At 45.2% G+C, this 14749-nt stretch overlaps 1 protein-coding gene across 2 annotated transcripts in view; it reads right to left on the reverse strand.

Moving 5' to 3' along the window:
• LOC135515777 (muscarinic acetylcholine receptor M2-like) overlaps positions 1-14749 on the reverse strand; it is a 91364-nt gene that overhangs the window by 466 nt on the left and 76149 nt on the right. For both annotated transcript variants that reach the window (XM_064939505.1, XM_064939506.1), the window contains one exon: positions 1-2382. This exon is cut by the window's left edge and continues 466 nt beyond it. In XM_064939505.1, the coding sequence (XP_064795577.1) occupies positions 801-2318 (1518 nt within the window). In that variant the 5' untranslated portion in view covers positions 2319-2382 and the 3' untranslated portion in view covers positions 1-800. The remainder of the gene's footprint in view (positions 2383-14749) is intronic.

The following is a 14749-nucleotide window of genomic DNA, read 5'->3' on the forward strand; positions in this document are numbered from 1 at the left end:
GGAGATAGGAGGTCTCCCAGCCATGTTACTCAGTCGTATATGAACATGTCAGAGAGGCAGTTTAGACAAGCTGCTCTGCTTTGTGTGCCGCCAACACAGAGTGCCACCGGCATACAGATAACAGTTTGTAGTATGTTCTGTATGTCCTTGTGCTGTCTTTACTGGCGGACATCTCCACGGAAACTGTGTGGATCATTCTGTCACGCTCAGACACACACACACACACACACACGCACGCACGCACACACACACACGCACACACACACACGCACACACACACGCACACTTAGATTTTGCGTATACATTGATATATACAGGTTTCTTTTTTTTACACTGAATTTCAAGCGGGAAGTACGTGAATTCAGTCAGCCCTATTTTCCCTTAGAATTCGTCTTGTGCAGTGCAGAGCTCTCTATCCAACTGTCCTTTTCATGTTCGGCCTATTTGTTCTCCTGGCTGTGTGCTTCTTTGTAAGTCTTATGTCTCAACAGTTGCATCACAAATCTCATTCATCAGAGCCAAACCCAACATGGCTGCAGGACCTGCAGGACCTGTTCTCTTATGAGCCGTAGAGTAAAAACAAGGAAAGGGACCACATCACAAACCTCTCTCTCTCTCTCTCTCTCTCTCTCTCTCTCACACACACACACACACACACACACACACACACACACACACACACACACACACACACACACACACACACACACACACACACACACACACACACACACACACACACACACACACACACACACGCTCACATCCTCACATCCACACTCGCACACTCACATCCATATTCATCTAGCTGACCTAATGTTTTTGTATTGGCAGAGGAGGAGATGTTTGAATGTCTTTTTGAAAGTGACATTGCAGAGGGCATAGCAGGCAGGGTTGATGGTGCTGTTGATGTAGCACAGCCAGTAGCCGATAGTCCAGACTGTGCTGGGGATGCAGCTGGAGCAGAAGGTGTTGATGAGCACCATGACATTGTAAGGGGTCCAGGTGGCCACAAAGGCCACCAGGATGGCCATGATGGTACGGGTCACCTTCTTCTCCCGAGACGGTGGCGCTTTCTTCTTCTTGGGCGGCTGCTTGGTCATCTTTACGATTTTCCGCGCCACATGGTTCTGCTTCTCCGTGGCGGGGACGATCTCCACAGTGGTGTTGGAGGGCGTGTAGCAGTCCCCCTTGGGAGACTTGGTCTTAATCTTGATGCAGGTGAGTTTGGAGCCGCCTGCCTTGGCCCGGTGGCGGGTTGGCTGCTGAACGAGCTCGGTGTTGCAGTTTGCTCTGGATGGCACCGTTTCTTCTTCTTTGTGGTTGGACGCCGCTGCACTGCCAGATGTCGAGTCGTTGGAGCTCTCTTTCTCCTCTCCGTGGGCACAGGTCTCCCTACCCCTGTCCATGCCCTCCATCTCCCCCTCTCCACCCGTGGTGGACGGGCCCTTTCCATTCTGCAGTTTACCGTCGTGCTGGTTGGCCACGTCATCTATGGCTTCGGTCCTGCCCTGCTCTGTGTCCTCTGCTGTCACGTTGTTGTTGATGGGCTTGGCAGAATTACTGCACCTTGCCTGCTCGTGGGACAGGGCCTCTGGGTTGGGCCCTGACGGCTTCCTGGTCTCCTTCTTTACCCGGCTTTTACTGGCTATAGAGATCTGTATGTAGAGAATGACCATGATGATAACGGGCAGGTAGAAGGCTGCGATGGCCGTGCCGAAGGTGACTGCTGCATTAGAGAAGAACTGAATGTAACACTCCCTCTCAGGCACTGTCCGCCCGCCCACGATGAACTGCCAGAAAAGGATGGCTGGGGCCCACAGAATGAAGGACAGGACCCAGGCAGCAGCAATCATCATCCCTGCCATCTTGGTGGTCCTTTTGACAGGGTAGCTGAGGGGCTTTGTGACACAGAAGTATCTGTCAAAACTGATGATGAGTAGGTTCATGACAGATGCGTTACTCACTACATAGTCCAAGGCGAGCCACAGATCACACACCACAGGCCCTAAGGGCCAGTAGCCAATCACTATGTATACTGTATACAAGTTCATGGAACACAGCCCGATGATTAGGTCAGCACATGCAAGGCTGAATAAAAAGTAGTTGTTGACAGTCTGTAGGTTCCTATTGACCTTAATGGAAAGCATGACCAGGATATTTCCAATAACGGTGACCAGGCTGAGGGACCCAGCCACCAATACGATGAACACCACCTCCACAGTCTTGTATGGGCTTTCTGGTTCAATGACAGGCCCTGCGTCAGTGCCTTCTGAGGCATTCCAGTAGGTGAAGTTGGTGAAATTGAACATCTCCATTGCATCTGGTCTTGGGGATGTTCTTCTATTCAGTTGGAGTTCAGGCTTTGAATCGCCTTTGCACCTATGGAGGGAAACAGAGGAAAACAATGGATTAGATAATTAAGTAGGCTACATGCATCCACTAAATTCGAATTTAGAGAAACTACTGAAAACTAGGGCTACTTCCACACATATTACATCATTAACATGTATCTTTATTTAATAATAATGAATGTGTGCGACAAGGTGATTTAGCGGAGATGTGCTATGAAAACAAAGTTGTTTACAAACAACGAGGAGGACTAATGAGATTGTCGAGTTAAAACAAGACATTCGACAACTTGCTGGTGGTATACTGCTGTTGAAAACAGGCCTGGTAAACAAAAACTATTGTAGCCTACATGGGAGGAGATACTTTCAACAGGACAACGAGACAACCAGAAGTTGAAGAGGAAGCCACATACTGACAACAGTTACAAGAGAGACCCTTTTTGTCTCAACAAAAGAAAACACCGCAAATGAGATGTATTTCCTCCTATTGTTTACAAAAAGCAATGGAATTGACAGACCAATACATTTGTCTCTTGTGTTAGGTTATCTTACATGCAACAACATCCATTACTGGTAGGCGATGATTCAGTGTAGGCCTAACAGGGCCATGCAGACCTAGCAGGAGCTCCCCACATCTACAGTAGCAATGCACTCTCTCACTATGCTGTTCCTTCCACCATTTCACTTGATGTTTTCACCCTGTACCTGATAAGCTACGTGTGTTTCAGGCAGGTAAGAGCTGGTAGTATTATATCCAGATGTGTTTCAGGCAGGTAAGAGCTGGTAGTATTATATCCAGATGTGTTTCAGGCAGGTAAGAGCTGGTAGTATTATATCCAGATGTGTTTCAGGCAGGTAAGAGCTGGTAGTATTATATCCAGATGTGTTTCAGGCAGGTAAGAGCTGGTAGTATTATATCCAGATGTGTTTCAGGCAGGTAAGAGCTGGTAGTATTATATCCAGATGTGTTTCAGGCAGGTAAGAGCTGGTAGTATTATATCCAGATGTGTTTCAGGCAGGTAAGAGCTGGTAGTATTATATCCAGATGTGTTTCAGGCAGGTAAGAGCTGGTAGTATTATATCCAGATGGGGTGCATCAGACGAAGCTACCAGTCTCACGGTAAAGTGTTTGGAGGGAACATGCTCTCAGAGGTAGGCTCTGCACGTTTGCTACATCTCTGACAGTTTAATAATGGTTCAGCCGATGGCAGGGCGATCTCATTTGGTGTACAGCATCTGACTGAGTTACTCAGATTGTCTCTGAGTAATTTGTCACTTTGAGTTGTTGTTTTGTGATGCTGGATGGTTCAGTGACCTGTTTGACTGTCACAATGCACAATTGGTTGATGTGAATGGGGCTTAATGAGGAGGTATTGGCTGACAGCTCATTATCTGACACTGAACAATTCCTATCTTAGGTCCTGCTTTTAGGCTTATGCCCCTTTAACAGTTGAACACAGCCTCTGAATAACTAGCGATACAGTAATTTACTTATCTGCTCTGACAGAAATCCCTAATCATTGCATTAGGCACAGAGCTAAGCTGGACTAATCCCCATCAAATGTTTAAGTCCACCAATTTATATGTTAAAACATCAACAATACAAACAGGACACACTTGTGGCTCACTAGAGAGAAGTGGATTAGAGAAAGGAAGTGGATGATTCAGTGAGGATAGACTGAGGATGGGGGAGTGAGTATATCCCTCGGCACATCTTTGTCCACCTCCAGCTAACTTAAGCCTCGTCCTACACCTGAAATCTCTGCCATAACAGCCAAAGCTTTGCCCTTCCGGAACCAAACAGAGACAGTCACAAATCCCCTCTCTGTATTACCATGGCACATAAATGAGGCTTAAGGGCCTCTAGAGAAAGTCTTCTTCTAAATGTCTCCTCACCTTGTCATGGTGACATCACCCTGCCGAAGACAATGCATTCACACTCTACGAAGCCCAGCCAGTCAGTATTTGACATTTCCCTTGAGAGGATGGGACACAGATGCCTGATCCCCGATCCGGGGCTGCAGTCTGGTTACTCATTTGACTAAATGGATAACACCTTATTTGTAGATGCTCTACGGACTATCAGTAACATTTCAACTAACTATCTACTAATCCTAACCCTAGTCCTAACACTAACCGTAACCGTAACCCTTATCCTAACCCTAAACTTAAGCCTTACCTTAGCCCTTATTTTAAACCTAACCTTAACCCTAACCCTAGCAAGCAGTTGCTTATCAACAGATAATTTGTTGGTAGTATGGCCATTTGTAAAGTATCCGGGCTATCCAAATTAAATGTGACCTAGATGGTGTTCAACAAGTTTGTTGGGGTGGGCATTCTATGTTGTGTATTCTAGGTTTTGTATTTCTGTGTTTGCCCTGGTATGGTTCCAAATCATAGGCAGCTGTCGATCGTTGTCTCTGATTGAGAACCATACTTAGGCAGCCTGTTTTCCCACTAAGGGTTGTGGGTAGTTGTTTTCTGTGTCTGGGTTTTACCATACAGAACTGTTTCGGTTTTCATTTATTTCTCTTGTTCTTTTGTATTCAGGTTTCGGTTATATTTCATTAAAATATGGACACTTCCCACGCTGTGCATTGGTCCGATCTTTCCTACTCCTCCTCAGAAGAGGAGGAAAACCATTACACCATGTTCATAGCACGTAATGACTACATCAAGCTTGTGACTACATACTTGTTGGATGCCTTTGCAGTTTGATTAGGTTGTGTTTCAGATTATTTTGTGCCCAATAGAAATTAATGGTAAATAATGTATTGTGTCATTTTGGAGTCACTTTTATTGTAAATAAGAATACCATGATTACGGATAATCCTGTGAATAATGATGATTGAGAAAGTTACAGAGGGTCAGAGATCATACCCCCAAGACTTGTGTCTTGCCCAACTCACGCCTCCCCCTTGAGCTTAATGAGCTGGCCTAGGTTATCCCTGCTTCAAGCCTATTACCCACGGGCATTGACCTTCCAGCCCAGTCCCGATCCCAGCAACCCACTGATACCAGCGGCGTAGAGCTTGGCAGCCGACAGCTAGAGTGGAAGAAACCTTTTTATTAAAAACCACTCAGTGGGGTGTCCAGCTCAGGGGTAGGGCGACACGGAGTTCATCAGGCTCTCCCAGGACTATAAGGCCAGGGAAACTATAAGACCAGGGAAACTATAAGACCAGGGAAACTATAAGACCAGAGGAACTATAAGACCAGGGAAACTATAAGACCAGGGAAACTATACGACCAGGGAAACTATAAGACCAGGGGAACTATAAGACCAGGGGAACTATATGACCAGGGGAACTATATAACCAGGGGAACTATAAGACCAGGGGAACTATACGACCAGGGAAACTATACGACCAGGGGAACTATAAGACCAGGGGAACTATAAGACCAGGGGAACTATAAGACCAGGGGAACTATATGACCAGGGGAACTATATGACCAGGGGAACTATAAGACCAGGGAAACTATACGACAAGGGGAACTATAAGACCAGGGGAACTATAAGACCAGGGAAACTATACGACCAGGGGAACTATAAGACCAGGGAAACTATAAGACCAGGGAAACTATATGACCAGGGGAACTATAAGACCAGGGAAACTATAAGACCAGGGAAACTATAAGACCAGGGGAACTATATGATCAGGGGAACTGACCAGGGAAACTATAAGACCAGGGAAAATATACGATCAAGGGAACTGACCAGGGAAACTATATGACCAGGGGAGCTATAAGACCAGGGAAACTATAAGACCAGGGGAACTATAAGACCAGGGAAACTATACGACCAGGGAAACTATACGACAAGGGAAACTATACGACCAGGGGAACTATAAGACCAGAGAAACTATACGACCAGAGAAACTATAAGACCAGAGAAACTATACGACCAGAGAAACTATACGACCAGAGAAACTATATGACCAGGGGAACTATAAGACCAGGGGAACTGTAAGACCATGGGAACTATAAAACCAGGGAAACTATACGACCAGGGAAACAATAAGACTAGGGGAACTATAAGACCAGAGGAACTGTAAGACCAGGGGAACTATAAAACCAGGGAAACTATACGACCAGGTGAATTATAAGACCAGGGGAACTAGAGTGATGGTATACTTTCTACGCTTGGCAACTGTTATTATTAAATAAATATTTAGTTTTACACCTTCGGGTGTGCGTCACATACCCTTCACCTGTGGACCTGGAGTTACTCACCTTAATGGGACCTAGTGTCCCACGACATTGAATGGTATAGTCACCGTGTCATGTCTTAGTCCGACGAGACTAAATGGTATAGTCACCGTGTCATGCCTGAGTCCGACGAGACTAAATGGTATAGTCACCGTGTCATGCCTTAGCCTAACATCCTAAGACATTGCTATACACACCCCATGCATGGACCCACATGGTAACAAAGAGAGGAAGCCGTCTGTTTTATTTTGGTCACTCTAGCAAGTGGAAATCCACTACCTGTTTTTATTTAAGCAAAGCCCTTTACAATCAGTCTACTTGTCCTATGGATACCCTAGCCAACCCTAGGGTATCCAACCCGATCCTGCCCCTCCCCAAACCCCCAGTCCCCGTTGTTATCATCTTCTTCCAGAATGACGTCAAAAAAGGGGGTTAGTGGAAGTTCACGTTTCACTGCACATCGCCTCCGTTCTGGTAATTCCCCGGGCTCCACTTTTGGGTGAAGGTGAAGGTGCTGACGATGGAAGTAAGCCTGCTGATGCTGCAATCCCTGGCTGACCGCGAGCAGAGATGCTCGGCCCTCTCCTTCCTGTTTTTCAGATTTTCACGATGAATTCCCGCCTTTATGGCCTCCTGTTCCCTCCGACCCAGAATTAGCTGTAGCTCAGCAGGAGTGAGAGTTACATCCAACCCCCGAGTCACGACACATGCTCACATCTCACCATTACCAATAACAGGGGAGGTTAGTATGACTTGGGGGTATGATCTTCGACCGTGTGTAACTTTCTCACTCATCAGTATTCACGATTAATTTCTCCATTGTTTTCAGCAATACAATGTAGCTCATTATTTGAATTCTTTATTTTATACAGTCTTTATTGCTCATCTTTATCAAAAGGTGTCAATCATTTCTGAACTCATTCTATATCCCCCAGTGATTGGTGCCGAGACACAAAACGTGACAGGGAGATAATGGTGCCATTACAGCCTGTGAGGTGAATAATGGTATCTCCCCTGCAGTCGTTGACTTACAGGTGTAGGCTTCCAGCTGTACAGCGGCCCCGCTGTGCCTGTGTGCAGTTCAAACCGCCTGAGGCGAGGCCTGGAGGCTCAAGCATGGCCATCAATCATTGAGGTTGCCTCTCATCAGTCATCAGTCATCACTGAGATCCAATGCACCTGGGTGATCTACACCATAGACTGCATTCATACACAAAAGCACACATCTCAGGCTCCTAAAGATTTTGTTTATTTCCTTTATTATTTCTTGTCATGTACACTGTTTCCTCCTTGGCTAAAACCTATTTTTTAATGTTAGATTATCTTATGAATATTTCTATATTTGTATTGCCTTCCTGTGATTTGTGGTGTAGTCCCATCTCCCATGTCATTGATTTCCACTGTCCCCATTTCCCCATGTTCAGTAAGTTTAAAAAAGAAATGCCAAGGAGAGTAAGTTGCTGCTGTGGGGTGGATGTGTGAATAAATAAGTTGAGTATTGTTCCACATTTGGACTTAGCTGGTCCTGGAGCTGGATCACTAGAGCTGAAAATTGCCTGTGCTCTGTGGGAGGCAGTGTTCGGCGGTCGACGTCACCGGCCTTCTAGCCATCGCCGCTCCATTTTTCATTGTTCCATTTGTTTTGTCTTGTTCCCCGCACACCTGGTTATCTTTCCCTAATTACATTGTGTATATATATATATATATATATATATTCCTCTGTTCCCCCCCATGTCCTTGTGTGGAGTTATTTGTTTTGTTACATGTTCAGTGTGTTGCGCCAGGCTGGTTATTTCCTCCCTGGGTATTCTTGTGTAACCTATAGGAGGTTGGATTATTACGTTTGTTTTTGTGACTGTATTTAGCGCAGTTCTCTTTTGCATGTTGGCGGGAGGTTTGACGCTGTTGTGTCCGTTCGTTGTGCTTCTGCCCAATAAAGAGTGCGCCTGCTCACAACTCTCTGCTCTCCTGCACCTGACTTCAAACACCAGTAGCGCATACGCTAACAGGCAGGGAGGGCCAACTTCTCCCTTTTTCTGCATTCATGTGGGTATCCATTTTCTCTGTACTGTCTAACCCCGGACATGTCAGATCACCAGTATGCAAAACGTAAAGAAAAGTTTTCCCGAAATTTAATAAATCAAACTGATAGTTTTGACCAAAATGTATTTTTTAGGTATACTTTCCAGGTCATATTTGTTAGATTCACAAGCAATATTCTGACTTCAACAATGTCCTGGGAGACACACAAGCATAATTTAATCTTGATTCTGTATAAAACATGCAAGGGAATGTGATTACGGGGGAACGGGTTATTTAGCTGCACTTAAAGTGATGCATTACGCTGACTCCCCAGGGTACAAGATTCTCATTCCCATCTCCGAGCACTGATTCAAGGTAAAGCCCAGGGCAGTTACCCCCTGTTTCAGATGATTAGATGCGTTTTTATTGCCTGCTCTCCATGGGAATACACAGGGTTAAGGCCTTTGTTTACTGAGCTGTTTGTGGCGAGGCATGCCTGGAATACACACGCCTTCCCCGCTGCAACACAGCAGAACATTGTTTTCGGGATAGTAAAACGTTTTCACGTGTAGACTTGAATGACTAAAATCAGACATAAAGTATGTAGAAAAACAGATAATGAGAACTAACAATCTCCTAAATTAAAGTCGGGGAGAACCCCATTAATTTTGTTATAATGTTTGAGTCACTCAGATAGTATAAGAACATGACAGAAGCCGTGACAAATTGTATAGGATTGCTGGAAATAAGCTTAAAAAGAAATCTCTGCAGCCAAGAGGACGGCCTCAAAAATGTTGGGTCAGAGACATCACCATTGGTCACACCCACTACCACGCCCCCCCCCACGATCAATAACGTTCAACACTCCTCTCAATGGTATTACATGGGTCTGTTCCAGGAAGAACATATCAGGTTAGTTACTAATGCTGCTGAGCTTAAGGGCAGGCTGATTCCAGTGCAGTTAGTAGTGGGGAAATAAATGCTTATATTGAATGTCTGCAGTTCTATCTAAAGAGGTTGTCTTAGGATCAAAGTTGTCTTTTAGTGGAATGTCAGAATCAGACTGTCACGTCTGTCGGACGAAGGAGAAAAAGGTGCAGTGTGGTATGCGTACATTCTAATTTATTAAAAGAATGAACACTGAACAAACTAACAAAACGTGACGCTAATATGAATAGTGCAGACTGGCAACTAAACATAGAACAAGAACCCACAAACACAAAAGGGAAAATGGCCACCTAAACATAATCCCCAATCAGAGACAACGATAAACAGCTGCCTCTGATTGGGAACCATATCAGGCCACCATAGACATGTAAATACCTAGACCTACAAAACCCCTAGACATACAAAACCCCCAGACATACAGAAACCCTAGACAATACAAAACTAGCATACCCACCCTCGTCACACTCTGACCCAAACAAAATATAAAGAAAACAGAGATATTAAAGTTCAGAGCGTGACACAGACTACATGTTGCTCAAGTCACCAATGTGTACACACACACCTAAAAATTTTATTATGTGAAAATCAGTCAGAACGGCATTGAGACTGTACTAGGCGTTGTGTCCATGCCCTATTGTCTGTACAAACCCATTTGAATGAAAGTGTTTTGGAATTGTTTACAGATGAAATGTTGATCTTTCATCTCAGCTGAGCTCCTGTGGATTTTCAACTGCCACTGTGAGGTTGACAACCCGGTTAGGTAAATATTGGCTCGTTTCATCACAAGTGTGTGTTAAGTGCATGCAAAATGGGAAATGGTATTGTATACACCCACACATCAATAAGCTGCCAGTATGTTATATTTGTGATTCCTATAGGCTATTGGAGCATTGTGGTGTTAGTCATTGGAAGTTTAATGGTTGTGATCTTGTAGAGTTGGTGGATGCCATCTTAGAAAATGTCATCAAAAAATGTAAAAGGCAATTTCCACGATCTACTCTCATAAGGCTATATGGTGATGAATGCGTTCATGAAGACTGTAATCTTCAGTCACTGGATTATGCATACTGTATGTAGTTTATTCAATACGGTTTGCGTTCATTTCCTTGGAGCATCAAACCCAGTGGGATCATAATGTGAGCCACAGGACCTTTCCCTTGACAGCAGCCTGGAGAAACCTATACATTTGAACCCAGAGCGCGATCCACTTCTCATGGGATGGTTTGACCTTTATATACCTCCCATGGAAAGATGTCTCCCTGATATTGCAAACAGCTTGGGAGGCAGACAGGCAGTCATCAGATAAGAAAAGATTGACTAAATAAACTAAAGTGAAAATAAAATCTCAAAGTAACACAAGAAAATTACATAACAATAACAAGGCTATATACAGGGGGTACCGGTACTGAATCAATGTGAGGGGGTACAGGTTATTTGAGGTAATTTGTAATGTGACTATGCACAGATAATAAACAGCGAGTAGCAGCAGTGTAAAAACAAAGGGTCAATGTATATAGTCCGGGTGGCCATTTAATGAATTATTCAGCAGTCTTATGGCTTTGGGGTAGAAGGAGCCTTTTGGTCCTAGACTTGGCGCTCCGGTACCACTTGCCGTGCGGTAGCAGAGAGAACAGTCTATGACTTGGGTGACTGGAGTCTTTGACAATTTTTGATAACTTCCTCTGACACCGCCTAGTGTATAAGTTCTTTATGTCAGGAAGCCCAGTTCTTTATGTCAGGAAGCCCAATACGCATTACCCTCTCTAGTGTCTTTTTGAGGATCTGGGGACCCATGCCAAATCTTTTCAGTCTCCTGAGGGGGAAAGGTATTGTCGTGCCCTATTTACAACTGTCGTGGTGTGTTGGACCATGATAGTTCATTGTTGATGTGGATACCAATGAACTTGAAACTCTCGACCAGCTCCATTTCAGCCCCGTCGATGTTAATGGGGGCCTGTCCGGCCCTCCTTTTCATATAATCCACAATCTGCTCCTTTGTCTTGCTCACATTGAGGGAGAGGTTGTTGTCCTGGCACCACACTGCCAGATCTCTGACCTCCTCCCTATAGGCTGTGTCATCGTTGTCGGTGATCAGGTCTACCACTGTTGTGTCGTCAGCAAACTTAATGATGGTGTTGGAGTCGTGCTTGGCCACACAGTCATAGGTGAACAGGGAGTGCAGGAGGGGACTAAGCATGCACCCTTGAGGGTCCTCACTGTTGAGTATCAGCATGGCAGATGTGTTGTTGCCTACCCTTACCACCTGGGGGCAGCCTGTCAGGAAATCCAGGATCCAGTTGCAGAGGGAGGTGTTTAGTCCCAGGGTCCTTAGCTCAGTGATGAGCTTTGTGGGCACTAAGGTGTTGAACGCTGAGCTGTAGTCAATGAACAGCATTCTCACATAGTTGTTCCTTTTGTCCAGGTGGGAAAGGGCAGTGTGGAGTGTGATTGAGATTGCGTCATCTGTGGATCTGTTGGGGTAGTATGTGAATTGGAGTGGGTTTCCGGCATGATGTTGATGTGAGCCATGACCAGCCTTTCAAAGCACTTCATGGCTACCGACGTGAGTGCTACAAGGCGGTATTAATTTAAGCAGGTTACCTTCGCTTTCTTGGGCACAGGGACAATAGTGGTCTGTTTGAAACATGTAGGTATTACAGACTCGGTCAGGGAGAGGTTGGAAATGTCAGTGAAGATACTTGCCAGTTGGTCCGTGTATGCTTTGAATACATGTCCTGGTAATCCGTCTGGCCCTGCGGCTTTGTGAATGTTGACCTGTTTTAAGGTCTTGCTCACATCGGCCACGTTGAGCGTGATCACACAGTCACCCGGAACAGCTGGTGTTCTCATGCTTGCTTCAGTGTTGCTTGCCTATAAGTGAGCATAAAAGACATTTAGCTTATCTGGTAGGCTCGCCTCACTGGGCAGCTCTTGGCTGTTTCCCTTTGTAGTCCGTAATATTTGTCAAGCCCTGCCACATCCGACGAGCGTCAGAGCTGGTATAGTAGGATTCAATCTTAGTCCTGTATTGATGCTTTGGCTTTTTGATGGTTCATCTGAGGCATAGTGGATTAGTGTCCCTCTTCTTGAAAGCGGCAGCTGTAGTCTTTAGCTCAATGCGGATATTGCCTGTAATCCATGGCTTCTGGTTGGGAAATACAGTCACTGTGGGGATGGCGTCTTCGATGCACTTATTGATGAAGCTGGTGACTGTGATGGTATACTCTTCAATGCCACTGGATGAATTCTGGAACATTTTCCAGTCTGTGCTATCAAAACAGTCCTGTAGCGTAGCATCCTCGTGATCTGACCATTTCCGTATTGAGCGAGTCACTGGTACATCTTGCTTTAGTTTTTGCTTGTAAGCCATAATAAGGAGGATAACATTATGGCCAGATTTGCCAAATGGAGGGTGAAGGAGAGCTCTGTATGTGTCTCGGTGTGTGCAGTAAAGGTGGTCTAGAGTTTTTTCCCCCTCTGGTTGCACATGTGATATGCTGGTAGAAATGAGGCAAAACATATTTAATTTTGTCTGCATTAAAGTCCCCGACCACTAGGAGCACCGCTTCTGGATGAGCATTTTCTTGTTTGCTTATGGCCTTATGGCCTTATACAGCTCGTTGAGTGTGGTCTTAGTACCAGCATCGGTTTGTGGTGGTAAATAGACGGCTATGAATAATATAGATGAGAACTCTCTTCTTAGATAGTGTGGTCTACAGCTTATCATGAGGTATTCTATCTCAGACGAGCAATACCTCGAGACTTCTTAAAAAATAAACATTGTGTACCAGCAGTTATCGACAAATACACACACACACCCCCACCCCTTGTCTTACCAGACATAGCTGCTCTGTCCTGCCGATGCACAGAGAAGACAGCCAGCTCTATATTATCTGTGGCGTCGTTCAGCCATGTCTCGGTGAAACATAAGATATTACAGTTTTTAATGTCCCATTGGTAGGACAGTTGTAGATCATCCAGTTTGTTTTCCAATGATTGCACGTTGGCTGGAGGAAAAGGGGAAGGAGGGCGAGGTGCCTTGTAGGAATTTGCTGATGAGTAGGTAAACCACCACTTCCCTCCGTATTATTGGCCAACGTGCAATCGCAAATACTTACAATATACCCTGCCCTCCTCCCCCTTTTCCTCCATCTTTTCTTCAGCTGATGACTGAGATTTGGGCCTTGTCTTGACAAAGCAGTATATCCTTTGCTTCGGAATCTTAAAATAAAAACATCTTCATCCAGTTTGAGGTGAGTAATCGCTGTTCTGATGTTCAGAAGCTCTTTTCGGTCATAAGAGACGGCAACATTATCAGCAACATTATGTACAAAATGAGTGACAAACAATACGAAAAAATAAGGATTAGGAGCCCGTAAAACGGCAGCCATCCCCTCCGACGCCATATTTCCTCAGCATTGAAATGTCTGAGCAGGTGTGACAAAGCATACAGTTCACAGGCGCCACTGAAGTGGCAGAGTGGACACAAAGCGCGAGGGGTTAATGGAGAGTTGACAAGCAGTAAATGACATTCAGCGCAATGGAAAAACACTCTGGGGTGTGCAAACACTGCCTGCTGTCCTCTCCAGAGATCACTGACGGGCCATGTGGCACTGTACGTGTGTAGAAGATGGAAGTGTGTTTGTCTGTGTGTCTGTGTGTGTATGTGTGTGTGTGTGTGTGCGCGCATGTGTGTGTGTGTGTCTGTGAGTGTGTGTGTGTGTCTGTGAGTGTGTGTGCGCATGTGTGTGTGTTGTGCATGAAGAGCAGAGTAACCTTGATCCTCCCAGATAGTATGTGACACCTCCTCATCGACTTGGGTCGGTCCCCACTGTGAGGGTTAAACGAATCATAAAAACACCTCTGCTCTCCCTCCATTGCTTCCATTGCTTTAGATCATGTCAAACTCATTCCACAGAGGGCCGAGTGTCTGCGGGTTTTCGCTCCTCCCTTGTACTTGATTTATGAATTAAGGTCACCTATTAGTAAGGAACTCCCCTCACCTGGTTGTCTAGGTCTTCATTGAAAGGAAAGAATAAAAAACAGCAGACACTAGGCTCTCCATGGGTTGAGGTTGACACCGCTGCTTTAGATGAACGCCCTCTCCTCCTTAGAAGACGAAGAGCCCACAACCTGACCTTTACATGCCACTTCCTAGAAATTACATTCATCCTGATGTACCACAAATCATACTTTCCAAATACAAGGTCTGTTAGTTT

The sequence above is a fragment of the Oncorhynchus masou genome, chromosome 27 (genome assembly GCF_036934945.1).
Source record: "Oncorhynchus masou masou isolate Uvic2021 chromosome 27, UVic_Omas_1.1, whole genome shotgun sequence".
In the NCBI taxonomy this organism is placed as follows: Eukaryota; Metazoa; Chordata; class Actinopteri; order Salmoniformes; family Salmonidae; genus Oncorhynchus; species Oncorhynchus masou.